We start from the raw sequence: 25945 nt of genomic DNA, 5'->3' as shown, positions 1-25945 counted from the left end.
TCTTAGTGCAAGCCACATGCCATGGAAGCAGGAATTCCTTGGAATTAGGTCCAGTCCATGGGAGCATGAGGTCAACGCCTCCCTGTGGGGACCCTGTGATGGGGTGGGGGTCGTCAATGAGCTTCAGTGTCCTGGGCAGGAGTACCCACTGGTGGGGTCAGTCTGAAGTTGCTGCAGCCCCCCCCACCCCACCGGGGAGGGGCCTCCTGCCATGTGGCTGCCCTCCTTTGAGAAGGAGCTAAGGCAGGGCCTGCACAAGGAACCTTATGGGCCTGACCTGCTTGTCCTCCGGCTGCCGGCGGCAGTTCTCATCTGGTCTGCATCCCTCTGAGCTCTGTGTCGGTCTCAGTGTCACCCCTGTCCCCTTCATGGTGGGGACAGGGCTGGGCGGGGGGCCTGAGGCTGGTGGGGTCGGCCCATGGGCGGACTTCCCTGGCCCTCGCTGTTCCTGGGCCTTCCTGGGAAGGGCCGAGTGGTGTGTGTGAGGTAGGGGAGGCAGGTCATTGGTAACACGGGTCCCTTGTTCCCGTGGCAACATGTTCCAAGGTCCACGTAACCTTGGAACAAGCCCCCTGCCAGTGTGCAGACCCTTTGCAGTCACAGAGCCTGACCTGGTGGGGGGCCTCTCTGGGAGCCCCTCTCTTGCTCTGGTGGGGATGGATTTTTGGCTTCTCTGGATTTCTCTCTTTTGCGATTTTCACAAGGACTGGCTGTGTCCTTGGCTGCTCCCCCAACCCCAAATGGAGGGTTGGAGGGCTTCTGTGGGTAAAGAGTGAGAGTCTAGAAACAGCCTCCTGGGTTTGGAAGGCTCCTGCCCTCTGGCTGGGCTGCAGGTTCTGTCAAATGCTGATGCTGCAGTGTCTCCACCAGGCACTTCTTGGGATCTGTGGGCCCAGGGGAGGTGAGGCCCGTAGAGGGGAGAATGGGGGGAAGGTGGGGCCAGGGAGTGAGGGGTAGGGGACGGGGTGAGGTCTCCCTGTGGCCGGCCTTGTGGGACTTTTTAGGAGGAGTCCACCTCCCCCTGGGGTACATTCCCTGGGCAGTTCTGGCATCACAAGGGCACTGGGTCAACCAACTCTCCCCAGGGCCCCTTCTTGGGATTCCCTCCTTTTTGCTCCTGGGGCTAAGCCCCCCTTTCTGAGGCCTCCAGCCTAGCTGAGAGAGGCAGATGTTTTCACTTGAATTCCATTCAGTGATTGAGTGATGGCAGGTCACACAAATGTAAAGCACATTCTCAGTGTCTGATGATGGGGAGCGTGATGTCATGTGGAGGGGGAAATCAGGAAAGATCACATGTTCAGAATTATGCTAATTACATCAAGTATTTTTGTTTTTCTTTTTAACTTATTTATATTGGGCTGCGTTGGTTCTTCGTTGCTGCGCAGAGGCTTTCTCTAGTTGCGGCGAGCAGGCTTCTCGTTGCCATAGGCTTCTCTTGTTGTGGAGCATGGGCTCTAGGACACGGGTGCTTCAGTAGTTGTGGCGCGTGGGCTTAGTTGTTCCACGGCATGTGGGATCTTCCTGGACCAGGGCTCGAACCCATGTACCCTGCATTGGCAGGCGGATTCCTAACCACTGTGCCACCAGGGAAGTCCCTGTGTCAGGTGTTTTTAATGGAGAAGGAAATACACTGAATATACCGAGAGTGGCTGTTGCTGAATTACATTTATTTTTTTCTTTGAATTTCCTGACTGTTTCAGGTTTTTCACAAAGAGCACTTATTTTAATATCAAAATACTTTTCAATAACACTGAAAACTTTTCTTTAAAAGAAGTTTTCATGGGGAAGCAGAAAAAAAAAAGTATTCACATAGGATGTGATTTATATTTCAATACACAAGTTTCCAGGAAGGACTGTACGTTCGCGGTGCAGGGGGCCGTGAGGGGTGTGGGCGCTGCTCACCTTGTTCTCTGGCCCCACAGGTCGTCCGGGACAAAAAAGCAGCAGGCCCACGAGAGCTCCCGGCCCTTGTCCATCGAGCGCCCCGGGGCCGTGCACCCCTGGGTCAGCGCCCAGCTCCGGACCTCCGTGCAGCCCTCGCATCTCTTCATCCAGGACCCCACGATGCCGCCCAACCCGGCCCCCAACCCTCTGACGCAGCTGGAGGAGGCCCGCCGGCGCCTGGAGGAGGAGGAGAAGAGGGCCAGCAAGGCGCCCTCGAGGCAGAGGTACGGGACCTCGGGAGAGCAGGGCTGCCTGCTGTGTGGCCGAGGGCTGGGAGGGCAGGTGGTCATCACACTGTCCCTCTGGGGAGGGAGGGGGAGCCCTTTCTGTGTCGCAACTGCCCTGCACATGCGCTCACTCGCCCTTACCTTGGGACCGCTGGAGGTCACAGTCAGATGACCATTGGCTGCTGTGCTGGCTGAGCCAGGAGGGGGTGGTCCTGGGGGCTCCCAGCTGCCTCCACGAAGGGGGCCCGAAACATGTGGTTCACAGCTACATGGAGGGGAGCCCCGATGTCATGTGCAGGCAGGACGTTGGTGCTGAGATGTGTGTGGGTGTAAACTCTTCTCCTGGAAAGACCCCAGCCCCACAGCCCTCCTCACTGTGCCCTGCTTGGCCTTCAGGGCCAGGGTGGCCCCAGGGGGCCAGGAAGGCCTCCCCTTTATGGGGGACAGGTCGTCCCTCCAGGCTGGGTCCTTGCAGCTCGGCCCTTGAGGTCACTTTCCCGGGCCTGCTGACCCATCAGGATTCCCAGGTGGATCAGGGTCTCTGAGGGGCCTGGAAATCTGGAGAGTGTGGTCATCAAACTGCAGCCACTGTTTTTCTTGGATGTTACTGGCTCCCATTGCCCTCGGTCAGCTGGGCATCTGGGGTCTGGCCTCACCGTGTTTGGGTCCGTGCTGCTCTGGGGAAGCTGGCGTCAGGGTGCAGACCCTGCCCAGCGTCCGTCTTGGGCATAGCTGGAAGCCCGCATGTATCCCCCGGGTCACTGAAGGTGACCATGTTTACGCCTAGCTGTCTCACACCCCGTGATCTCGCTCGTCAGCATAGAGCCGGGGAGCAGGCTTGTGCAGGTGGCCTCGCCTGATGCTAGCCTGTAAGCTGGAGGCCAGCGGGGCAGCAGCGGGGCCACCGTGGGGGCCAGGGCGTGTGGACACCCTCGCTGCCGTGAGGACCCCCTGCAGGGGCTTCCTGGCCCATCATCCTTGCTGCCCGCTGTCTGTTCTTCCTGTGAGTATTCACAGGCCCTGCCCAGCGGCACATCCTGTCTGGCTGGTGATGCTGAGCTGAGCACATGGGCGGCTCTGGCACCTCCACGGTGGTCAGTCTAGGGCACGTGGGCCTTTTGTAAATGGCTACAGACCAGAGAGCTGGGCCCCCCTCGTGGGGTGACCTCCACCCAGGCCGGTGAAGGTAGAAGTTGTGTCAGGGCCACAGAGCATCGCCCCCGGGGTGGAAGGCCACTGGGAGAGGAGCTGCCAGGCAGCGAGTCCCCTTCAGACAGAGCAGCGGCCGCGCTCCAGAGCCCAGGTCTGTGTCGAGTGCCGAGTAGGAAGAGCTGCACCCCAGGGAGGAGGCCAGGGCAGCTCCTCTTGGAAGGCGAAGGCTCCTCTGAGTGTGCATGAAGTGACAGGACCCCAGCATGTTCCCGGTGCCCGAGGCTCTGCCCAGATGAGGGTCTGGGAACCCTGGATGGATGGAAGCAGCATCGGCCTCTCGACTCATCCTGATGGAGCCCTGATCCTCCCGCCCTGCTCCACAACCCAAGGAGGGCTTTGGTGTCCTGTCCGCTGCACACAGTGGGAGCCTCATCTGTGGTGACAGAGCGTCTTGGGAGCCCCTGCTCCGTCTTCCCGCTGGTCTCCTGTGGTCACCGCCAACTGCTGCTGGAGGCCCTGCCCAGGCCCATGCGGCTCACTGACGCCGTTGTTCCCTAGGTATGTGCAGGAGGTCATCCAGCGGGGGCGCTCCTGTGTCAGGCCAGCGTGCACGCCCGTGCTGAGCGTGGTGCCAGCGGTGTCCGACCTGGAGCTCTCCGAGACAGAGTACGTGCGCTCCCCCCGGGTCTTCCCGGTACTGCCCAGCCATACTGCACCGCCGGCCAGGTGCTGCAGTGGCGCAGCTGTACCCACGATGGGAGCTCAGGCACTGCACCTGAAGAGCTGGGTCTGCAAGTGTATCTCTGTCAAAGGAACCGTCTGACCGTCCACGTGGTGACAAGTGACCAACGGGCCAGAGAGGAGGTCCACTCGCCTCCCGCACTCTGGCCTCACGTCCCCACCAGGCCTTGGGACTCGCTGGTCAGCGACCTGCCTGGCTTGATGGGTTCAGGGCTGCAGCCCTGACTCCCCTGGCACTGCTGACCGGAAGCGTCAGCCCCGGGCACTTGTGCACAGCAAGCGGGCTCTGTTCTCACGTGGACCACAGGCACCTGCGGGTCGTCTCCCTGGGCATGCGTGGGCCAGGCTGGGCACTGGGGAGCCAAGGGCCATATGTAGACAGTGCTGGCCACCCTGTCCCTGCACTTCTGCTCAAGACAGAGAAGAAGGAAGGGGCCCCCACCTCAGCCTTGCCGGGCTGACCCCAGACAGTACTTCATCACACCCGGCTGAGTGTGCTGAGGGGCTCACGGCCTCCCCATAGGTCACTCCTCCAGTGGCCCCTGGAGAAGCAGGGACTCGGCATCCCTTCTGCAGAGAATGGACCCCACAGGAACCCCAGCTGGGCTCCCAGGACAGCCTGGGCTTGAGGTTGCAGGCCTGAGGGAAGGGAAGCGGGCGCTGGGAGCCTGGCTCAGGCAGTGGATGGCCACACAGCTGAGGTGACAGCCTGCTCTGTGCCCAGGAGCACCGGGGTGGGGGGGTCCCCAGGGAGAGTAGAGCCTGCTGTAAGCTCAGGTGGCCTTCCTGACATGACACTGACACGCCCAGCTGGCCAGCGCAAGGGCTGTGCCAGGCTCCACCGGCGCAGCTCTGGAGCGGTCACAGGACAGGACGCTGGAGGAGACGGGTGCTGCCTCAGCCTGGGCAGGAGGCGCTGCTGGCCTCAGCGGTCTCTGGAAGTGTGGCTGGCTGCTGCTTATGGTCTCGTGACAAGCTCTCTGCCATGAGGCAGATCCGTGTCAGGATCCGTCACAGTTCTATTCGTCCAGTCCCTGGCCTTAGGTGTTTCTGAAGTTTGGGGCTGTAGGCCTTACTAGGACATGAGCAGTTTAGCCCAGCCTCGAGGCGGTGGCTGTGGCGGGTTCTGTGGCCTGGCTGTCTCATGCAGCCCAGCAGAGGCATCTGCTGTGGGTTCTGGCTCTGAGAAGCCTGCTCGCCCAACTTCACGTGGTCTGGGTAGTGGGTGCTGCCCGCCAGGCAGTTCAAGCCACAGTGAGACCAGGGCCTCGTGGGTGGTGGGCAGGCCGAGGCGCCGGTCGGACGGTTGGCGGGCAGGCGACGAGCCGCTGTCCGCCTGGGTCAGGGCCTGTGGCTGGCACAGGACTGGAAACCTGGGCTGAGGCACCATGTGGGGTGAGCCCCCCGGGGCTGGACGTGGCTATGTGGGTGGGCTGGGCATCGGGGCCTGTGGATGTGTGGCACTTCTGAGCGTGGCACAGCCCACCCTGTAGGCCCTGCTCTGTCGTTTACTGGGGTGCCTGGGGCCCAGCAGTCACCGCTGCTTCTCCGCCCCCCAGGACAAAATCGCAGAGGAAGGCAGGCGGTGGGAGTGCCCAGTCGTGTGACAGCATCGTCGTGGCCTACTATTTCTGTGGGGAGCCCATCCCCTACCGGACCCTGGTGAGGGGCCGTGCGGTCACCCTGGGCCAGTTCAAGGAGCTGCTGACCAAGAAAGGCAACTACAGGTGAGAGGCATTGGTGGGGTCAGCTCAGGAGACAGTGCTGTGTGCTCGTGCCTCGTTGAGTCCTTGCCTCCACGTGTCTGGCCACGGGCTGTCGGCGTGAGCCCCACGACAGATGGGGCATGGGTGATCTCAAGTGACTGAGGGCTCCAGGCCGAGCAAGGGGTCTGGAGGGTCTGTTGATCCCTGTGCTGGTGTGACCTGAGTCGGCCTCGTCTCAGCCTCCTAACCATCCTCCACAGGTCTGCCCTGGGCTGCCCAGCCCTGCCGGCCTGAGACCAGCCCCTGCAGGCTCCTCATTGGGCTCTGTAGGTCGGGTGGGGCCCATGGGGTCTCGGCTGGAGTCAGCCCACTGTGGGCCTGCCTGGGTGGTTTGCTGTGGCCACTGGAGGGGCCTTGGGCCGAGTGCAGGCGCTTTAGCCCAGTGGAGAGGACAGAAACCCCACGCCCACCCACTCCTCCCCCACAGCACCTAGAGGCCGGGGCAGAGACCCTGCATGTGGTCACTGCACGTGTCAAGCACCGGCACTCAGGCACCGGGCAGAACCGGCTCGCGTGCCCTGCAGGAGGTGTCAGGGGCGGCCGCCAAACTGCCGGACGCTGCCGCCCTCACCGCCCCTCCCACCCGCAGATACTACTTCAAGAAGGTGAGCGACGAGTTCGAATGCGGTGTGGTGTTCGAGGAGGTGCGTGAGGATGGGGCCGTGCTGCCCGTCTTCGAGGAGAAGGTCATCGGCAAGGTGGAGAAGGTGGACTGACGGGCGGGCCTGGCCTCCGCGCTGCGCACCACGAGGGCCTGTGCCGGGTTGCAAGAGTGTGGCAGACACACGGCTGCTGGCGGAAGGCCAGGTGCTGCCCGCCTCACAGCTGCCGCCCCTTTGGTCCATCTGTGTCCAGGAGGGCGGGGGGTCCCTCTGGGGTCCCACAGGCTTCCACCCACTCCTCTGCAGGACACTCAAGAGCCCACCCAGCAGGGAGCCCACCATGGGGCCGCCTTGAGACCCTCCCCCGCGGCCCCCTGCTGCTAACCGCGGACGCCCCCGGCGCTCACCCCACAGGCTCTGCTTCTCCTTCTGGGACTCGCCCGCCATGGCCTGCCCTGGTCAGGCCTGTCCCAGAGCCGGGGTGCAGGGGGCCCTGTGGGGCCTCTGTCCATTGTACATGTCACCGAGTGCCTTCAACACAGCTTGTCTCTTGCCTCACTGTGTGGACCCGGCGACGGAGCACCGAGGCCCAAGCGTGGGCTCAGCGGGTCCCGGGCCCCTTCCTCCTAAGGGCCCATGTAAATATGTACATTTCTCAGGCCTGGGCCAGCGGGGAGGGGCTGCCCCAAGCCCGTTTTTCATGCGCTGACTTGTACAATTATCTTTTCAAAGGTACTTGGATAATAATGAAATAAAACCATTTTTGAATCTTCCCTGGCTGTGGACTGCACCTGTCCAATGTGGCTGGTGGGAATGCCCCTCGGCTGGCTCCTGGGATGTGTGCCCTGTCTCCCAGCCACCAAAGGAAGTCAGGCCAGCCTCTGTGGCGGGGAGGGGGTGCCGTTTAGCAACGCTAGCAGAGCTTGGGAGAGAGAGTGGGCCTGAAGCCGGCAGCAATGCCATGCTCCCCCTTTCTGCCCCAGTGGAGCCTCAGACCTGAGCCAGGGACCCATCTTCCATCCAAGATGTGAAGGACCCAGGAGGCTGAGATTGGGCCCAAACCAAGGGCCAGGGGGCCTGCCTTGCTCAGGAACCACACACACAGTCCAGGACCAGAGTTCTTTATTCACAGCCCACAGCTTCCATGGGCACCAAGGGACACGGCTCCCCAGGTGGGCGCTGACGCGGTGCAACTACAGCTCATCTTTGGGCTCCGTGGTGTTTTCTGGCATCTCCTGGAAAGGGTCATAGAGACCCAGCTGGAAGCTGCACCCTCAGCCCAGCCCAGCCCATGTCACAGTCACGCATCCAGAGGACTCCTCCAGAGACCTGGAGCCTTGGGACAGAGACACCCACCGGGAAGGGGGCTCCGGGCACCTCCGTGGGCTCCTCTGCAGGCAGCTCACCCCCGCTGTCCAGAAACTTGGAGAAGGTCTCCAGGTCCCTGGTGCCTTTGTATTCAATCACCTGAGGAAGGACGGGCGGGTCTGGGGGACACACCGTCCAGGGTCTAAGGCCAGCCCTCCGAGGCCACGCCGCATCTCCAGCCGAGGTCTGAAGAGCCTAGACTGAGCCCAGACCAAGGATGGGGTCCTGCCTCACCTTCCGACCGGGCCCCGCCGGGAAGTACTTGAGGGTGGGGAAGCTGTGCACAGGGAGGGCCTCCAGCTCATTGGCCGTGGCATCCAGCTCGGCGATGACGATGTCCTCGTGGTCCCTGTACTTCTCAGCCAGTGCCTCCCAGGCCGGGGCCATCTCTTTGCAGTGGGTGCACCATGGGGCATCTAGGACAGGGAGGCATCAGCACAGCCAGCAGGGTCGCTGCTGCCCACTAGCCCACTGCCCTCTGCACTCACAGAACTTGATAAACACGTTCTTGGTTTCATCAAAAGCCACCTGCTCGAAATTCTTGCCCACGAGGGTCTTGACTGGCCGCTGGTCCCAGTCGGGGGGGACCTCCTGGCTCAAGCGATAAGGCTGGGAGAACCGGCCAGGTGCTTTATTGGGGGGTCTCTCCCAAGAGCCGCTGCTCCCACTCCCACCCCCCAACTGGGCAGTCCAGCAGCAGACCTTGACCTCCCCACCCAGGACTGCGTGGCAGAAGGCTGCAACCGAGGTGGCGGTGACTGGCCCCCTGTCCGCAGGCATGTACTTCTTGGTGGTCTCAATGTTGATGAAGCGTAGGGTGGGGGCCTCCTCGGCCTTGAGGCCGAAGTACTGGAGCACATGGTCGTTGCTGGCACCCACATCCACCACCACAAACAGCACCTGCCAGCAGGGAGTCCGCGTAGGCGCCCCGCCTCCCCACTGCCACCTCACCCCTTACCCGTGGGCTGAGCCAGTACCTGCCCGCGGAAGCTGGGAGCTGCCTCCCGGAAGCCCGCCAGCAGCTCCCGGTGGGGGGCCAGCGTCTGGTTGACGAACAGCAGCAAGTGGTTAAGGATCCCGGCTGCAAAGATCTTACGGGACGTCTGCGGGGGCAAGTGGCGCTCATGGGCTGCTCCCGCGCTCGCCTCCCATCCTCCGCTCCCACCCGCATCTGCCCTCCAGCCCCACTCACCTGGCTGTTGAACTCCGTGACCAGGTGCATGCTGTGTGTGAGGAGGAAGCGTGACAGATCCCCTTGGTCCAGGCCCAGCTCCTCATCCACTGGGAAGTCTGCCCGCCCCTCGTCATACTGGACAGTGCCGGGTGGGTCAGCAGGAGCCATCGCCCTGACTCCGACCCCCATTTCCGCCCTGACTCTGGACCTGACCCACCTTTTTGAAGAGGACCACGGTGTCCTTGGTGAGGCCGAACTTCTGAAAGAGCTGAGGCTGGTTGGTGAGGCCAAAGCTCATGTCCAGGGCATCCTGGGCCAGGGCCAGGAAGGTAGCCACATCCTTGTCCTGCAGGTCCTAAGGGGCCCGAGCCTATGAGGCTGACTGGCCTCACAGACCCTGCTCCCAGGCCCGGCCCTCATGCCACCAGCTCACCTGGAAGAAGCCAATGACCACCACATCCCGGGCATCTATCAGCGCTTGAGCGCCCTCCTCATCCTCCAGCCTCGTGGCACTGGGCCCCACCCGCCGCCTCAGCCACTCAGCGATGCCCTCGGCCTCCCAGGGGCCTGCAGAGATTCCCGTCAGCCTGGGCCAGCCCTGCCACCCGCCCACCCACCCATGCCCACTCCCCGCACCAGTGTACTCCTCCGGGTGCGTGTGGTTCCCGTCAAGGAAGAACTTGAGCGTGGGGTACTTTGTCACCGCAAACTCCTCGGCCAACTCTGGCTCCGCGGGCCCGTCCACCTTGGCCAGCCTGACTTTGGCCGACTCTGCTGCCAGCAGGGCAGCCGCCTTGCTGTACTCAGGGGCCAGTGCCTTGCAGTGCCCACACCACGGGGCGTCTGGGGGACAGGACCATGAGTGCCCCAGGCCTCCATGGCCCCAGCCGCAGCCCCTGCTCCCGCCCGGCCAGAGCTGGCCGACCTTGGGGCCAGTCAGGCCCAGCAGGGAGCAAGCATGTCCTGTCCACACCTCCCTCATCAGGGGCCCACCTGAGCCTTGGCCACATGGAGCCCAAGCGCCGCAGACCAGCCTCCTCAAGGCCCCCAGCTTGGGGAGGCAGTGGCCAGTACTGTCCTGACTGAATTTAGGAGGAATTTTCCGTTGCCGCCCCCTGAGGCCGGCGCCCGGCCATCTGCCTGTTGAGGCCTGCTGGCTAAGAATGGCTCTCACGTGTGAAAAGCTTGTAAAAACCCGGAAGAATGTGCAAGCCTGAATGCTAGCTGGCCCTTTACGGAAGAGTTTGTAGAAGGACAATGACCGTGGGTCTCCCCTGCACCTGTGCCCTTCGCCACTGTGAGGCTGGACCCCCAGGCCCAGCTCAGCCCCAGGGATGTGCCTCGGGTATCTTCTGACAGAGCTCCAGGAGCACGGTGGGGGCGAGTGGCCCTGGCATGGGGGGGTAGAACCCCCCAGGTGGCCCCTGCGGGTCTCCCAGCCCCACTGGCCCCAAGCACTCACAGAACTCCACCAGCAGGGCAGGGTGCTCCCGCAAGGCCAGGCCAAGGGTCTGCCGGCTCAGCACCAAGATCCCATCCTCCTCCGGGGGCTCCTCCTCTGGGGGCTCCTCCTCAGGGGGCTCCTCCAAGGGACCCTCGGGCCCTGGCCCCTGTCCCCACAGGCCTGAGGCCCCAAGCAGCAGCAGCAGCACTGGCAGGAGCTGGCCGTCCATGGCAGTGCCGGGGCCCACGGGGCAGGGGCAGATAAGGGGGTGGGGGGCCAAGCAGCTGCCGCCACGTGGCACGCAAGCCTGGTTGCAGGGAAGATAAGGCTGGGAGGCCCCCCCCACCCCGGGGGCGGGGAGGCAGACAGGCGACACCGAGGGCACCAAGACAGAGCAACGTTTAATAGGACTGTTCAGGGCACAGTGCCAGGCCTGGGGAGGGGACATCCCGGGACAGGACAGAGGGCAGGGGGGTCTGGCCACTGAGGGGGCCGGGGAATGGTCAGGGGTCCCTTGCAGCGACTGACAGAGGTGGGGGAGACCAGGACCGCAAGTGGGAACACAGCCCTGGGGCAGGGGGCACTCAGCTCTCCCAGTCCTGGCAGATGTGGAGGCCCCACTCCCAGGACAGGTGGGGGGTCCTGTCGTCATCGGTGAAGAAGGACGTGACCACGTAGGCACCCCGCACCAGCACGCCCCGGGGCGCTTCCTCTAACGGAGTCACAAACTCGTACTCCTGGGCGCTCGGGCCATAGCTGCCCACCATGTAGACGGCTTTGTCCACTGGGGGAGGGCGAGGGTGTCAGGGGCTGCCCTCTGCCCCACTGGCCCCCACCCCGAGCCTTCCCCCTGGGCTGCCCCCTCCACGCAGCCCTCACCTCGCAGGCCCTGGCGGTAGGTGTGATGCAGACACTTGAGGCCACTGACGATCTCCTTATTGACCTGAAGGACAGACGGTGTTAGGGGGAACCTGGGGGGGCTGGGCCTGTGGCTGGCTGGTGTCCCTCGTGACAGCTCCCTCACCTTGAAGGTAATCTTCACTTTGTAATCAACACCCTCCTTCAGGACAAACACCCGGTTTTTCAGCGCAGCCAACTCCCCTGTTAGGGAAAGTGCAGCTAAGTGTGAACTCCTGTGATGGCTGAGACCCTGCCCCAGGAGCCCCCATGGGGGGCCTGTACCTGTGAGGTCTAGGTCTGAGTACTTGGGATTGGGCATGGGGGGGTCCTAAGAGGTACATGGCAACGAGCCCAGGTCTCTACCCCAAAGATCAGTTTGTATTTTGCGGAGGGGGTTACCTGTGAGGTCCCTGCCTGGGGCTCAGGGTTGCACCAGGCATCCTGGGAGTTACCTGTGAGGTCCATGGTGATGGGCCCTGGGGCCTGCTCAGACATCAGTGTCAGGCTGGTCACCTGCACGTTGGGCAGGCTTGGGTCTGAAGAGAAACCAGAAGTGTACAGGTGCCCTAACCCTAACCCACCCTCCCCACCCCAGCCCAGGGCATAGGCATACCCACGGCAGGCGGCTCAGGCCCCAGCAACGCCCGCTTGTAATTAACCAGGCTCTCGTCGTCCGGGTCCAGCTGCTGGATCTCCAGGAGGCTTTTCCTCCCCGGGGCCCGGTACTCTGGCACGGCCTCATCCAGCACCTCATCTGGCGGCAGCTGCCCCTTCTCCTTGTCCGTCAGAAGGACTGGGGGTCGGGGAGGGTGTGTGAGCAGCTGCTGCCAGCTGACCTGGCATTTGCTGGAGCCTGCCGTCTGGCCAGCTGGACCTCCCACTGCCCAAAGGAAGGAACTTAACAGGAGTCCGGTGAGAGCTCTGGGAGAGGGGTGGGCCGAGAAGATGCAGAGCAGCGCCCAAACCCAGCCTCTTGGGGAAGGGCCTGGGGAGTGGAGAAGCCTCCCAAGAGATGGAGGCAGGTGATCCCTGGAGGCTCCAGCTGCATCCTCCTGCCCCACCCATTCATCCCAGGCCCCTCCCTGACTGTAGGGGGAAGGAAGACCCCAAATGGGGGACAGCCCCAAGGGATAGGGTCCACCACTACAGAGTGGTGACCGCTGAGGTCTTCTCTAGAGCAGAGGCTCTGCCTTTTCGCTGCTCTCTAGGGTCCCCAGTGCCCTAGGCCTCTTCCCATATTCCCATAAGGCTCTCGGACACCTCTCAGGGTCCCCACCACCCTGCTCAGGGACTGCGTTCCCTGAATGCCTCCCCACAGTCTTGGGAGTTCCTCCCCATAATGCTCCTGAAGGGTAGGGGTGGTTCTCTCTAAACCCCTCAACTTATGCTCCGAGGCCACCTCCCCAGGTGCCTCCAGACCCAGTCAGCTAAGCCCCTTCCCCTGGCGCCTTAACGCAGGGGTCTTTCTGAGCCCTTCCCACAGTCCTAGGAGAAGCTCCCATGGTGCCTTGGGGCAGGGTCTTTCCGAGTCCCTGCCCACTGCGCTCCAGTCTTTCCCGGGATCCACACCCTCCCTGAAGGAGCCCCAGCCCCACCCAAGGGAGATGGGACCTCAGGGGCAGGTTCCCACGGGGAGAGGGCCCCCCTGCTACCCTGGCTTCACAAACAGACCCGCCCACTCTTGATCCCTTGCCCCATGAGTGTCTGGCCTGGACGAAGCCCCCCACCCCCACCAGAGCCCTGCCGGGGGACCCCGCCGCGAGGTCCCCACGAGCGCCCCCAAAGTTTCCGCGGGGGAGAAGCCGCCGCGCCCCGGGCTGAGCCCCCCGCCCACGTGGCCGCCCTGGCCACGGCCCGCTCACCTCGGGCGCACAGCGCCAGCCGGAGCAGCTCCAGCAGCTGCGCCCCCAGCTCACACGCGTCCAGGCCCAGCATGGTGGCCCGCGGCCCGGCCCCGCCGCCGAGCCGCCGAGGAGCCGCCGCCCGCCCCGCCGCCGCCCGGCTCGGCGCTCAGCCCCGGCGCGACTGCGGTGAGCTCATCCCGGCCGGGAGCGCCCCCCGCGCCCAGCGCCGCGCCCGCGCCGCGCGCCCCCAGCCGCTCCGCGGACCCCGCGCAGCCCCGCAGAGACGCGCGTGTCGCCCGCTTGGCGCCGGCACTCGGTCGTCCCCGCCGCGGGCGCACTGGGACCCCGCACAGCCGCCGCAGTCACGGTCCCAGCATCCCGCCCCGCCTGCACCCGGCTCTGGCCATCAGGGCTGCCCCACCCCGTGGCGCCGCCCGGAGTCTGGGGAGTCTCTGGGGAAGCCCTCTGGGCGGGGCTGGTGGGGCTGGGGGCGCGAGTGGAGCAGGTGCGTCCCCCCCACCAAGTCCCCAGGCTCTCGTTACCTGCAGGCAGCGCAGGCCGCACCTGGGGCCCGACAGTCCCTCACCCTCCCCCTACTCCCACCCCCGCTGGAGCTTATTTATGTCTGGGCAGAGGGGACTCCTGGAGTCTGCCCAGCCTTGTGGGGTGGGGGATGCTGTGTGTGTATGCACAGCCTCCTGGCCCCGCACCCCAGAGGTTCACAGGCATCAGCACGGAGGGGCCAGTGTCCACACACACAGTGAGGTGCAGTCTGGAGACACAGCCATTATTCCAGTGTTTATTGACTGGGCTGTGTGAGCATGGCGGGGGGTGGAGGTGTCTTTGCATGCTCTATGCTCAGAGGCCCCCGTCCTTGGGGAGAAAAGGACACTGATCTGAAACAGAACGGGGTGGTGGAGTGCTGAGAGGGGCGCACAGAAGGGGCCTCTGGTCTTGATGCCTAAACAGACCTTGTGATAGGTGGATGGGGGTCAGCGGGGCAGGGGCAGGGGTGAGCTGGACCTGAGGCTGGGGACAGCTGGGTCAAAGTGGAGGGGGAGGCAGAACACCAGCTAGAGTCCCCCTGCTTCCTTACACCCCTCCGCCCCCCCATTTCTGAGGACACCCAAGGATCAGATCTGCCCTGGCCCAAAGGAGCCCCCTATCTGAGAAGGAGGCCAGCAGGCCGTGGGTGCGGGAGGCACGTGTGCTAGGGTGGGGACTGTCCCCCTTGGAGCCGCACCTGCCCACAGTCTTTCCAAGGCAGGATCTCCCCAGCTGGAGCCCAGCCCTTCTAGGGTCACATCCTGCTGCCCCTTCCCTGGGGTGGTCAGGGAAGCCACTTGTCCCCAGGCTGGGGATAGCTCTGGCCTCTGGGGGCCTTCAGCCTCTCTAGAAGCCCATCCATGAAGAGAGGACAGCCAGGCCTGGTGCCAGCCTGACCCCACCTGTGTGGGTGGGGCTGGGTGAGAGAATTTCACTGGCATGTAAAGGAGAATGGCACCTGGGAAGGGTAGAACACCCCTCCAGTACCCCTGCCCCAGCTCAGCCTGGACATGGCTTTGCCTGCACTGGAAATGGGTTCAGATGGCCATGTCGGAGGCTCTGGCCAAAGGCTAACCCCGACATCCTGCCCTGCCCCAAGCACCTAAAAATCAGAAATAGACCTGTTTGCACCACTTTAAAATGGCCCCAACAAAAGGGGTGTGGGTGGCCAAGCTGTTGGAGGAGGGAGAGAAACGGCCAGGCTGGGCCCTGAGCCCAGAGGCTGCCCACGAATCTTGGGGGGCAGGTGTTGAGACCTTCTCTCCCAGTAAAGCCCCCTCCCACAGTCTCCCACAGTTTCGGGGTAACCCGGGTGGGGTCTCTGTCTGTTCCCCAACTGGTGCCCCAGGCATCATCGGTGCAGCAGAGGGGAAGTGAGCTGCCTGCCATATTTCCCCAGGCCTCAAGGGCCCCCGCCCAGCACACCTATGCAGCCACGCAGTGTCATACCAGCCCGGTAGCACCTGCATGTGGCAGGGACAGTGTCACAGTTGCAGGGACACACTCCTAGGGCAGTTCGACCCCTCACCCAGACCTTACAGCCCCTGAACCACTGGTCGCCCACATCCTGGGGCGCCACACAGGAGGTGGGTATGGGGGAGGGGTTACAGTGACCCTAAACGGTTATCCTCCACCCCAGCCCTCCTTTCCCACAAGTCCCCTCTCCCCTTTTCTGAGTCCCCATCCTTTCCCTGAGTTCCCACCCCACCTCTGAGCCTCCCCCACCGCCGTCCCAGCAGAGGCTGATTCCCCCCACGCTGTCCGGGTGGGTCCAAGCCCCCTCTCGAAGCTCCAGGCAAGCTCCCGCGGGCACGGGCCTCGGTTTCTCGTGACGTGAGGGGATCCTGCTCGAGGTGGATGATCGGACGCGCGTCCCCAGACCCCAGACCCCGCGCTGCGGAGGGTTAACTCGCGGGCGGGGCGGCGGCCCGGGAGAGGAGGCGAGGGGAGGGGAGGGGCGGGGCGGGGCGGCCGGACACCCTCGCCCCGCTGGGCCTGCCTCAGCCATGGCCGCCGGCCCCGCGTCCCACGGCGGGCTCCGCCGCGCGCAGAGGCCGCATCTGAGCAAGGTGGGTGCCGGGATCCCGCCCGCCCCCGCCCCCCGATTTCCCGACACGCGAGGCCGGGAGGGGCAGGAGAGGAGTGAGTGCGGGTGCACGCGAGTGTGGACACTACGCGAGCGCGCGAGTGTGGACGCGGGTCTGAGGCGATGGCACTGTGTGAGCGGGGTGGGGCGGCGGAGACCCCGGGGTTGGGGTCGCCGCTCGCTCGCGCCCCCCCTCGCCTCCGCGGTCAGCCACGGCCTGAAATCCCACCATCAGTGAGCGTTAATCTCCTTCAAGCACACTGATCCGGCGCATCCCGGGCTGTTCCGGGGCATCTGGATATGGGGGTGGGGTAGGAGGCCACCGCAGGCCCTCAACCTCCTTTGCCCAGATGGAGCGGATGGTCGTGAGTATGCAGGACCCCGACCAGGGCGTGAAGATGCGGAGCCAGCGCCTGCTCATCACCGTCATTCCTCACGCAGTGACTGGTGAGGTGTTGCAGGGGTGGGGCGGGGTGTGCCGGCCCTGCCTCGGCCTCCCCCTACCCCAGTCTCTGCTATGCAGGCAACGACATCATGGAGTGGTTGATCCACAAGTACTGCATCACAGAGGAGGGTAAGGGGTCAGCCCGCTGCTCTTCCTGCACCCCATACCCGGCCCTGGGGTCGCTGTGCTGATGGCCTAGGGCTGGGGCCAAGCCCACTGTGCTGGGGGACCCGGCTCGGCTCCCCCCACTAAGAATTCACCACCTTGCTCCCCAGAGGCCCTGCACCTGGGCACCCTCCTAGTGCGGCATGGCTACCTATACCCACTGCGAGACCCCTGCCACCTCGAGCTCCGGCTGGATGAAACGCCCTATAGGTTTCAGGTCAGGCTCAACTGGGAGCAGGTAGGACCCATCCCACCAGGCAGCGCCTTGGCAGACACTCCTGGAAGGGGTGGGGCTGGGGCAGGAGCAGGACCTGTGATGTCACTGCAGATCTTGTGGTCCACTGCCCCCTCCCCAAAAGGCCTGGACTGGAAGCGTCCCTGTGACAGAAAGACCAAGTTAAGGGGAGGGACCTTTAGCAGGGCCCCATAAGGGGTAGTACCTGCAGAGGACTCCACCAGCTTACCCGGGGTCCTTAGGCCCCAGCCCTGAAGAAGGGGCCTAAGGACAGGATCCCTGCACCTCAGTGTGCGTCCTCAATCATGATGGAGCCCCCCCTCCTGCCCTCCCTGGCCACACCAGGGACCCTGGCAGGGCCTGCCCTCAGTCCCCACCCCCCCAGCACTACAACTACCTCCTGGGCCTGGGCAGGGAGCCCAGAGTCAGTGAACCAAGCGCAGCTCGGTCCAGGTGGACGGAATGGTGGATGGTCAGCTGAGCCTTGGGACAGTGGGAAGATACCCCCCAGCCAGCCCAGTCTCCTCCCAAGGGAGCTGAGAGGGTGGGGATGACTCTTGGGGCGGGGAAGGCCCAGAAGGTCACAGATACCTTTGTCCTTGCACCACACCAGACGCCCTATTTCTGGATGAGCACCCTGTGGCCAGCCGCTGAGCTGGACTATGGTGAGTGAGGAGGGGTGGGCTAGCCAGGGACAAACTCCCAGGACTGGTGGCTGCAGGTGGGATGCCACAGGGGAGGGGGAGCTGACATTGCTCCTCTGCAACCTGTGCCCTGTCCTTCCAGCCATCTACCTGGCCAAGAAGAACATCCGAAAGCGGGGGGGCCTGTTTGACCACGAAAAGGTGGGACACCCTCCCCACCCCTCCCAGGCTGAATCCAGCCAGAGGAACCCAGTCCCTACTTGTGGCCCTAGAGCACACAGCCCAGACCCCAGGGTGATGTGGATACACAAGCACAAACACCCTAGGTGGTCTCAGAGGGGAGGTGGGAAGTCCACACCCCAGAGCTGGGCACCGGAGGGAGTTTCCCGCTGGAGACCTCAACACTCCGCAGGAGCACTATGACCAGCTGCACAGGAAGATCAGCCACACGTGGGACCTGGTAGTGATGCAGGCGAGAGAGCAGCTGTGGTGAGACCACGCCCTGCATGCCCCGCACGCCCCCGGCCCAGGCACTGGCAGCCCTGGGACCAGAAACAGCACACACAGGCTTGGCTGCCTGCCCAGGCCTCGGCCTGAAGTGGGGGGTGAGGTGGTGGGTACAGTGTCCCCCCAGCTCTGCCTACCCCCCCCCAGGGCAGCTAAGCAGCGCAGGAAGGGGGACAGGCTGGTCATCGCATGCCAGGAGCAGACGTACTGGCTGGTGAACAGGCCCCCGGTGAGCCCCTTGTGGGGGGTGGTCCTTGGACAGCAGCGGAGTCCTGCTAGCGGTCAGTGTGCCTCCTCAGGTGCTCGCTGAGGAGGACCTGCTTTCTGACCCCTGGGAAGGACATGCTTTTAGGGATCCTGTCAGGTGACAGGAAGTTCTTTTTCTGTGGTTCATGAGAACCCAGAGGTCACAAGGCCAGGCCTGAGCTGCCCCCACCCACAGACTAGGACACAGCAGCTTCTCTCTGGGTCTAAGGAAGCAGAATGTGGGCACCTGAAGGCCCTGGGTGGGGTGGGGGTGGGGGGTGTGTGGTGGTGAGTGAGGGCACCTGAAGGCCCTTGGGGTTGGGGGAGGTGAGTGGGGGCAGGCTCAGCTGCAGCATGAGGGACTGAGGTCATAGGCCAAGAGCTTCTGGGGTGCTGGCCTGGGTCAGGCCTTACCCAGATCCGTGGGCCTGGCAGGTGGGTTGAGGTCCCCCTACTGTGCGGGGCAGTGGAGAGACCAGTAGACACAGATGTGTGCTGTGAGGGGCAGTCACAGCGGACCCTGAATAGAAGCTCCGGGGGAAAATACTCCACGAAGAAAAACAGAGAGGAACCCAGGGGCCTGATTACCTCATCAGGTGTGGGTAGTGCCTCTGGGAAAATGACCCTTAATCTTCCACCTGAGGGTCACGGGGTCTCAGGCGTTGAGGGTGGAGTGGGTGTGGCCAAGGCTGAGCAGTGGGCTGAGGGCCGGCGGTGGTCCTGTGGAGGGACCAGTAATGGCGCCCGTGGCCTCCGGGGAGGCATGTGTGTCTGGGGACGGGGTGGTCAGGACGAGGTGCGGCCAGAGGGGCTGTCTCAGGTAGGGCTGGGGTTCTGGCCTGAGCAGCCAGGAGCTCGGAGGTGAGTTTGGCTGAGGCGAGGAAGAACAAGGGCTTGGGGGCAGGTCACAGACTTCGCTTTAGGAGCCAGGAGCTGGGTGAGGGGCTGGAGAGGGGACCAGGGTGGGCTAGACAGGGAGGGTGCCCTGGGGTGGGGATGGGCAGAGAGCATACAGGTCCCGAGTTCCCCTGAGCATGTTTCCACATTAGGGCCTGACATGGGCGCAGAGCTTCAGTGTATGGGGTTAGGAGGGTCTCAGCAGCCTGCCTGAGCTGTGCCCCCGCTTCATCTCATCCCCCCTCTGCAGCCCGGGGTCCCCAGCGTGCTGGAGCAAGGTCCAGAGCGGAATTCCTGCACTGCTGGGCGAGTGCAGATGGTGAGGACCCTGCATGCACACACCCCCAGCCCACTCCCCACCCCTGCACAGTGCCCTCCGCTCCATGTGCCCCCACCTCCCTTAACCCCTCCACCTCCCCCCCTGCCACTTTACCCCACCACTCCACCCACTCCACCACTAGGGGACTGCTTGGGGGCTGCCCACCCACCTGTCCACTTGTCCATCCAAATGTCCCATGATTCAGTCACTCCAAGTCTCCTGCTTTGCTCCCCAGCTCACTGCCCCGACTCCCAGCCCCCTGCTAACTCTCGCTCTCTCTCACCTCCCACCTGCCGCCCTGGGTGCAAGTAAGTACAGTAGACCCTATGGGGGGAGGGGGTCTTTTCCCCCAGGCTAGGGCAGCATCAGGGTCTGTGGGGACTTGGAGGGGTGGCGAGCAGGGCCACGGGCCCGAGCAACCAGGGCCGAATGAACCATGCGCCTCCAAAGCCTCCAAACTGGATGGAATTGGACCAGGACACGTGTCCGAACTTTGTAGCAGCAGAGTCCTCGGTCAGATCCCACGACACCCAAAACATAGAGCGGAGTCATCTAGTACTTTTCTGAGAAAACATCTTCCTGACTTCAAAATCATAGTTCACGGTCACAGGTTTGTGATTTCCAGCAAAGTCACGCAGATAGCTGAGAGGAGAGGTTGGCACCACAAGCATCCTGAGGGTGCTGTCTGCCCTCCCTTCCCTTCAGTACATTTGAAAACATGAAATAGTGACAGTTGGGGAAACTCAAGGCAACTTTGAGCACCTGAGGGCTTGGTGAACACCCCGAAACGTCCAGACTTGAGGCCCCAGGAGGCGTCCTGGAAAGTCAGACCCCTGCATTAGAGGCCAGGGCTCCGGAGGGCAGGGCAGGGGTGGGATGTCAGTCCCTATAGGGACCTGCCTTCTAACTGCAGCCCACTGGCCCCTTCCAGACCAAGACCGTGGATTTCTACAGGCGGGAGGTAGGTCCTGGGGGCAGAAGGGAGGGGAGGGGTGGGCTGGTGGCTCCCAGCCCCGGCGCCCCTCACAGGTCTCCCATCTTAGGTCGAGTGCTTACGAAAGGCACTGGGCAGGGCCCGGGTGAAGTCTTCCGTCTGCCTCGAGGCGTGAGTGGGATGGGGGTGGTGGCTGGAGACCCCCAGCCCAGAGCCCAAACCCCTCCTCCAGTGCCCTCGTCCCCACAGCACTCCCTGCACTGGCCCTGGCACCACCCTCCACCCCCAGGTACCTGAAATTTAGCAGCCAGCGTGGGCCGCACGACCCCATCATGTCGGGGTGCCTGCCCAGCAACCCCTGGGTCACAGACAACGATACCTACTGGGCCATGAATGCACCCAGGTGAGCCCGGGGTGGGCCAGGAGCTGCAGGTGTGCCCCTGCCTTCCTCGTGCTCCTGACCCACCCGCCCCTCCCCCAGCGCGGCCGTGCCCACAAGGCTCCGTGTGGAGCAGTGGGCCTTCAGCTTCCGGGAACTCTTGGAAGACCCTGTGGGACGGGCCCATTTCATGGACTTTCTCAGTAAAGAGTTCAGTGGTGAGAAGCCCCCGCCCCTGCTCCCTGCTCGAGCCCCCCCCCCCAGGTTTCCACCAGCATGGGGTGGGCCTGACCCCGTGCCCGGACCCCCAGCTGAGAACCTCAGCTTCTGGGAGGCCTGTGAGGAGCTGCGCCACGGAGGGCAGGCCCAGGTCCCCGCCCTGGTGGACGCCGTGTACCAGTGAGTGCCGCAGGGTGGGGCGGGGGGCGGGCAGCGGCCAGCCCAAATGGCCCAGACCCACCGGGGCTCCTCTCTCCCATGCCAGGCAGTTCCTGGCCCCCGGTGCTGCCCGCTGGGTCAACATTGACAGCCGGACGATGGAGCGGACGCTGGTGGGCCTGGGCCGGCCGCACCGCCATGTGCTGGACGATGCCCAGCTGCATATCTACATGCTGATGAAGAAGGTAGGCGCCTCCTCCCTCGCCGCCCCCCCCCCCCCCCGCCCCAAGCCAGTGTCAGGTGGCTTCAGTGGCCACAGCTCAGAGGCTGGTCCGCACCTGCTCCCCGTGGCTCCTGCCAGCTTAGTCCCGCAGCTCACACTGCGCTTTACAGAGCAGCAAACCGAGGCTCAGGGCAGCTGCAGGGCTTGTCCAGCCGTGGTTGTAAAGTGTTCTAACGTGGAAAAGGTCAAATATGAACAAAAAGTAAATGACGAATCCCCACGTACCTACAGCCCACCTTCACAAACTGTCGACTCGGGGCCCATCTGGACTCACGGTCCATCCTGTCCAGTGGCCTACCACACACCACCACCCCGCCCCGCGACTTTAAAGCCATTTCCAGACTTCCTGTCTGTAGGTATTGCAGGAAGTTCCCTTAAAGGACACGGCCACCGCTTCCCGTTCAACATGGCTGCAGAGGCCAGCATCACACACGAAACACCAGCAGTATTTACTCAATGCCCTCGAGTGGCCAGTCGCGTCCCCTTCCCCATGTGACCTCAGGCTAGTTTCCCGCTGCTGCTTATTCTCTGTGCTGTGGAGTGTAGAAGCCTGATGGGGTCTCGGGGCTGAGATCAGGGTGAGAGCAGACTGGTTTCTTCTGGAGCCTCCAGGGGAGAATCCGTGCTCCTTTCTCCAGCTTCTGTGGACACTGTGTTCCTTGATCACATTGTTTTCAGTTTTGTTGTTGTTGGTTCGGTTTGGTCGGGAATAGTTACTTCAGAGGTGGTGTCCGATGTGTTCTCCACTCAGGAGGGATGTCAGTCCAGCTCTCTCTCTTTTGTGGTGAAAGCAGCCTTGACAGTCTGGCCCAGATCCATGATTTCATGAGGGTATGGGATGTTCTAACCCATCACTGCCTCCCTGTTCTGACGCCTCCTCTCTCTGCTCGTTGCTGGCCCAGTGGTACCGATCATAGAGGAAAGGCAGGACCGAGGCTTGATTCCTCCTTTAAACATATTTATTTATTTATTTATGGCTGCGTTGGGGTCTGTTGCTGCTGTGCGCGGGCTTTCTCTAGTTGCGGCGGGCGGGGGCTACTCTTCGTTGCGGTGAGCGGGCTTCTCATTGTGGTGGCTTCTCTTGTTGCGGAGCACAGGCTCTAGGTGCGCGGGCTTCAGTAGTTGTGGCGCATGGGCTTAGTTGCTCCGCGGCATGTGGGATCTTCCCAGACCGGGGTTGAACCCGTGTCCCCTGCGTTGGCAGGTGAATTCTTAACCACTGCACCACCAGGGAAGTCCTAAACATAATTATTTTTAAATATTTTTTTTCCTAATTTTTTTGGCTGCATCGGGTCTTCATTGTGGCACACGGGCTTCTCTCTAGTTGTGGCGTGTGGGTTTTCTCTTCTCTAGTTGTGGCGCTCGGGTTCCAGAGCGCATGGGCTCTGGAGGTGTGGCACGTGGGCTTAGATGTCCTGCTGCATGTGGGATCCTAGTTGCCTGACCAGGGATCAAACTTGCGTCCCCTGCATTGGAAAGCAGATTCTTTACCACTGGACTACCAGGGAAGTCCCTTGATTCCTTCTTTAAGTACCACTTTTCAAAATAAGCAGTTGGACCCCTGGTATCTGCCAAGGGTAGTCAGTGAGGTTCGGATGCTTTTAATACCATTGTAAATTCACGTTTTGACCATATTTGATGGGTTTCAATCCCTTTCAGTCCTTGTCTCATGGGATGTGCAGAGGTCCCACCCTCTCCGGCTGATTGCTCTTGAGTCCTGTGACGTGTCCGAAATCTATGGTACTTCCTAGCTTTCTAAGGGGCTGTCCTACTCCAGACCTAAAGCCAGCCATTCCTCGGGCCCTCAGCCCTCCCTCGGGGGTGGTGTTCAGAAACCATGACCTGCACATCAGACCCGTCATAGTGCCAGGGGTGGTCATGGTTCCCAGGACTTTCAGTGGACAGAATCAGGAAATACGTGTTTTAAATAAAACATACCAGGAGTTCATACTGATATTTCTAATTCGGAATCAGGATTATAGAGTTTCCTTAACCTCTTTGGCCTCTCTCTCTCTCTCCTCATTCCCCTACTGAACATCTGGGTTTTCAGTGGTGCCAACATACTCACTCACTTGCTTTTTCTCGAGATTCACTCAGTAGCTCAGCTGAGCAGCACGACACTACCATTCACAGTGACTGAGAGTCGTTTACTGTTTGTTTATTCGGTCATTTGTCCACAGCCCCTCAGACGCCCCTTGGACACTCGGTTACGTGTGGCTAGGGTGGTGTCGCCCGCTGGACGCCCAGCTTCACTTGTCCCCCTTCAGTGTTTGGGGGTTGCTTATTTATTTTATAATTACATAAAATATCTACACAGCTTCAAAATCCAATCTACAAAGTACATTCAACTAAATCTTGTTTATACCCCTGTCCCTCCACCAGAAGTTAACAATTTAAAATGTGTATTTTTCTTTTTAAAACATAAGCACCTGGGTTCGTAGATTCCTGTCCCTCTTTATTGAATCCCGTGGATTTGTCGACCTTGCCTTTGTCCCGCTCCACATGCCCAGCCTCACTCTGTGCGTCTGCAAGAACTAGTGACACCGGTTCCCTGTCGCAGGAGGCGCCACGTTCACTCCCCGTGTGGGCACCGGGCTCCTGCGTGGTTGGGGGCTCGTCTCCCTGAGCCCGACCCGGTTTGGGCTGGTCTGGGGAGGCTGCTCCGGCCCAGTCCACTGTGGGCCCCGCCCTTGGAGGAGCCTGGGCAGTGCTGGCTGAGACCAGGAGTGGGAAGGGATCAGGCCCAGATGCTGTCTGTTGCAGGACTCCTACCCGAGGTTCCTGAAGTCGGATTTGTACAAAGACCTGCTGGCGGAGGCCGTGGTGCCCCCGGAGACCAAGCGACGGTCAGCCAGGTGGTGCCCAGGGAGGCAGGTGGGATGCCGGGGGTGGCGCCCTGTGCTCAGGCCCCTTCGTCTCCACAGGGTGTTCCCGTTCATGCGGAAGCCGCGCCATTCCAGCCCCAGCCCTGCTCTCCTTCCTGCCTCTGCCTCCAGGGAGCCCTCGGGTGGTGACGGGGAGGCCTAGGTGGGCCTGGGCAGGGGCAGAATGGGGCCATCTTGCCCTCATCAACTCCTCTTGCCCAGGGTCCTTGCAGCCACTGAGACTCCCTGGCGCGGGAGTCCCCTCAGAACCCGAGCGCCCGGCCTTACGGGGGCACCGACCTCTGTGGCTTCCACCTTTCCCCTTGTCACACCCTCCCCCAGAAGGGGCTGTTCGGGTGCTGATTCCCAGGGCAGGGGTGCCCTGGACTGAGACAAGATGGCAGCACACCTGGCATTCCACGCCGGTTCCCACCCCGCTGGTGACTCCCCGGGCAAGATTCATAGTCAGGTGGCTTCCAGCAGGGCGCGTGGGCATGCAGGGGGAGGTGCTGCTCCCACTGGGCCGTGGCCTCTCCACCTCCGTGGCCACCCGAGGCCCATGGCTTCTCCCCGGTGTTGTACAGAGATGGCTCCAGCATCGTTGCTCCTCCAACAGCCAGCCCTGGTTCACAGCCAGGGCGGCAGAGCCTCTGGGGAAAGACACCAGGGAGTCCCCACTCCGAGGGCCCCCCGAGACTCAGCTGCTCCTTTGGGAGTACAGCCAGACTGGCTCAGCTGGGGCAGCGCCACCCCTCCCTCAGGGCTGCCCACACCCTCCCGCTCCCAGCGCAGAAATAAAAGACCTTTGGGTCCTCACTCCGAGCCTGTCCTGCTGTGGTCCGAATCGTGGTGGGTGCACATGTGGTGGATGTGCTTGTGGTGGGTGTGCACGCACGTGTGGCATGTGGGTGAGGAATGCACTGGTGAGGGAGGTGGTGAAGGACAACAGGAAGTTCAGGTGTCAGAGGCAGTGGGTGGAGGATCCCTTGTGTGGGGTCTGTAGGCCTTGGGCTGGGCTCAGGCTGCAGACTTGGGGAGACAGTGGGGAGCTTGTGCTCTGGTGGCACACGGATGCCTGAGTCTTCCAGGGGAGAGTGAGCACAGAGTCTAGGAGGCTGTCTGGTGTTGAACCCAGCCTCTCCAGGGTCAGCTGTGCCCTATGACGTCACAGTGACAGGGAGCACAGTGCAGGCTTTATTTACAAGTCCAGGCTGCACTGGTGAGGTTGTCTCCGGGGCGGCCCAGACCCCAAACTCCTGCACATCATCCTGGAACCTAAAGGCTGGTCCCTGCCCAGAGCCGGCTCCTCCATCCTCCGCTGTGGACCCAGACCTGGGCCCTTGGGCCCGGGTGGCTTCTCACAGGGACACGGAATCCAACCCCTCAACCTCAGCCTTGTTGTTGCCTCCCAGGCCTTCACAAGGAGAAACAGACCTGGTTCTGGAAGCAGGCTTGTCACACGTAAGCGCCTTCAGGAAATTCCTGCAGGATTCTCCACAACAGCCCCCATCACTTTGGTAACCCAAACCTTTGTCTCACTGAAGCCCCCTGGGCTCCTGCTGCCTGGGCGGCTACCAGAGCTCAGTCCTGGAGGACACAGGTGCTGGGGGGGACCCCCTGCCTGTCCCGGGTGGGAGAGTGCCCACAGGCTGCCCTAGCCTGCTGTGGGTGAGCAGGGCGGGAACCACAGACCTGAGATGCACTTGGAGGCCGTGCTGGACGCTCCCAGCCTCTGATTGATTGGGTGGTGTGGGTGCTGGCCTCACCTCCCCAGCAGCCTTTCCCACTGATCCAGCAGACAAACACAGGCACACATGGGGCTTTCCAGACAGTGCAAAACCAGTGTTTATTCTGA

The 25945-nt window shown here is 62.6% G+C and overlaps 4 protein-coding genes across 8 annotated transcripts in view; 2 read left to right on the top strand and 2 right to left on the bottom strand.

Moving 5' to 3' along the window:
- AXIN1 (axin 1) overlaps positions 1 to 7242 on the top strand; it is a 53581-nt gene extending 46339 nt beyond the window's left edge. The window contains exons 8-11 of one of the 2 annotated variants that reach the window (XM_079945962.1): positions 1923 to 2168; positions 3882 to 3989; positions 5624 to 5791; positions 6420 to 7242. In XM_079945962.1, the coding sequence (XP_079802088.1) occupies positions 1923 to 2168; positions 3882 to 3989; positions 5624 to 5791; positions 6420 to 6546 (649 nt within the window). In that variant the 3' untranslated portion in view covers positions 6547 to 7242. The remainder of the gene's footprint in view (positions 1 to 1922; positions 2169 to 3881; positions 3990 to 5623; positions 5792 to 6419) is intronic. The other variant, XM_079945963.1, reaches the window with a different exon arrangement.
- Positions 7243 to 7663: 421 nt separating this feature from the next.
- PDIA2 (protein disulfide isomerase family A member 2) lies at positions 7664 to 10662 on the bottom strand. Its single transcript, XM_079945964.1, has 10 exons — positions 10437 to 10662; positions 9611 to 9817; positions 9408 to 9541; positions 9192 to 9329; positions 8993 to 9109; positions 8778 to 8903; positions 8503 to 8700; positions 8289 to 8409; positions 8035 to 8216; positions 7664 to 7899 (listed from the first exon to the last, which is right to left on the bottom strand). Exons 1-10 carry the CDS (start codon positions 10645 to 10647, stop codon positions 7678 to 7680), a joined length of 1656 nt encoding a protein of 551 aa, XP_079802090.1. The 5' UTR covers positions 10648 to 10662; the 3' UTR covers positions 7664 to 7677.
- A 149-nt stretch (positions 10663 to 10811) lies between these two features.
- ARHGDIG (Rho GDP dissociation inhibitor gamma) lies at positions 10812 to 13303 on the bottom strand. 2 transcript variants are annotated; one of them, XM_079945966.1, is made up of 6 exons: positions 13181 to 13303; positions 11932 to 12111; positions 11771 to 11854; positions 11443 to 11519; positions 11298 to 11361; positions 10812 to 11202 (listed from the first exon to the last, which is right to left on the bottom strand). In XM_079945966.1, the coding sequence occupies exons 1-6, from the start codon at positions 13251 to 13253 to the stop codon at positions 11003 to 11005; spliced, it is 678 nt and encodes a 225-aa protein (XP_079802092.1). In that variant the 5' UTR covers positions 13254 to 13303; the 3' UTR covers positions 10812 to 11002. The 2 variants fall into 2 exon arrangements, with proteins under 2 accessions (XP_079802092.1, XP_079802091.1); XM_079945965.1 differs by having other exon boundaries at positions 11298 to 11519.
- A 2257-nt stretch (positions 13304 to 15560) lies between these two features.
- On the top strand, positions 15561 to 25782 carry RGS11 (regulator of G protein signaling 11). Of its 3 annotated transcripts, XM_079945676.1 has the most exons (18): positions 15561 to 15777; positions 16145 to 16241; positions 16318 to 16368; positions 16515 to 16621; positions 17253 to 17304; positions 17426 to 17484; positions 17696 to 17772; positions 17938 to 18019; positions 19184 to 19252; positions 20184 to 20213; positions 20296 to 20357; positions 20476 to 20589; positions 20668 to 20783; positions 20877 to 20964; positions 21050 to 21188; positions 23990 to 24072; positions 24151 to 24253; positions 25503 to 25782. In XM_079945676.1, the coding sequence occupies exons 1-17, from the start codon at positions 15715 to 15717 to the stop codon at positions 24251 to 24253; spliced, it is 1392 nt and encodes a 463-aa protein (XP_079801802.1). In that variant the 5' UTR covers positions 15561 to 15714; the 3' UTR covers positions 25503 to 25782. The 3 variants fall into 3 exon arrangements, with proteins under 3 accessions (XP_079801802.1, XP_079801801.1, XP_079801800.1); XM_079945675.1 differs by having other exon boundaries at positions 16515 to 16642; positions 20166 to 20213; positions 20668 to 20964; XM_079945674.1 differs by having other exon boundaries at positions 20668 to 20964; positions 23990 to 24253.
- Positions 25783 to 25945: the final 163 nt, after the last annotated feature.

Source organism: Stenella coeruleoalba (genome assembly GCF_951394435.1).
Source record: "Stenella coeruleoalba genome assembly, chromosome: 15".
In the NCBI taxonomy this organism is placed as follows: Eukaryota; Metazoa; Chordata; class Mammalia; order Artiodactyla; family Delphinidae; genus Stenella; species Stenella coeruleoalba.
Note: the sequence above shows the minus strand (reverse complement) of the source record. Positions and strands in the feature narration are given on the sequence as shown.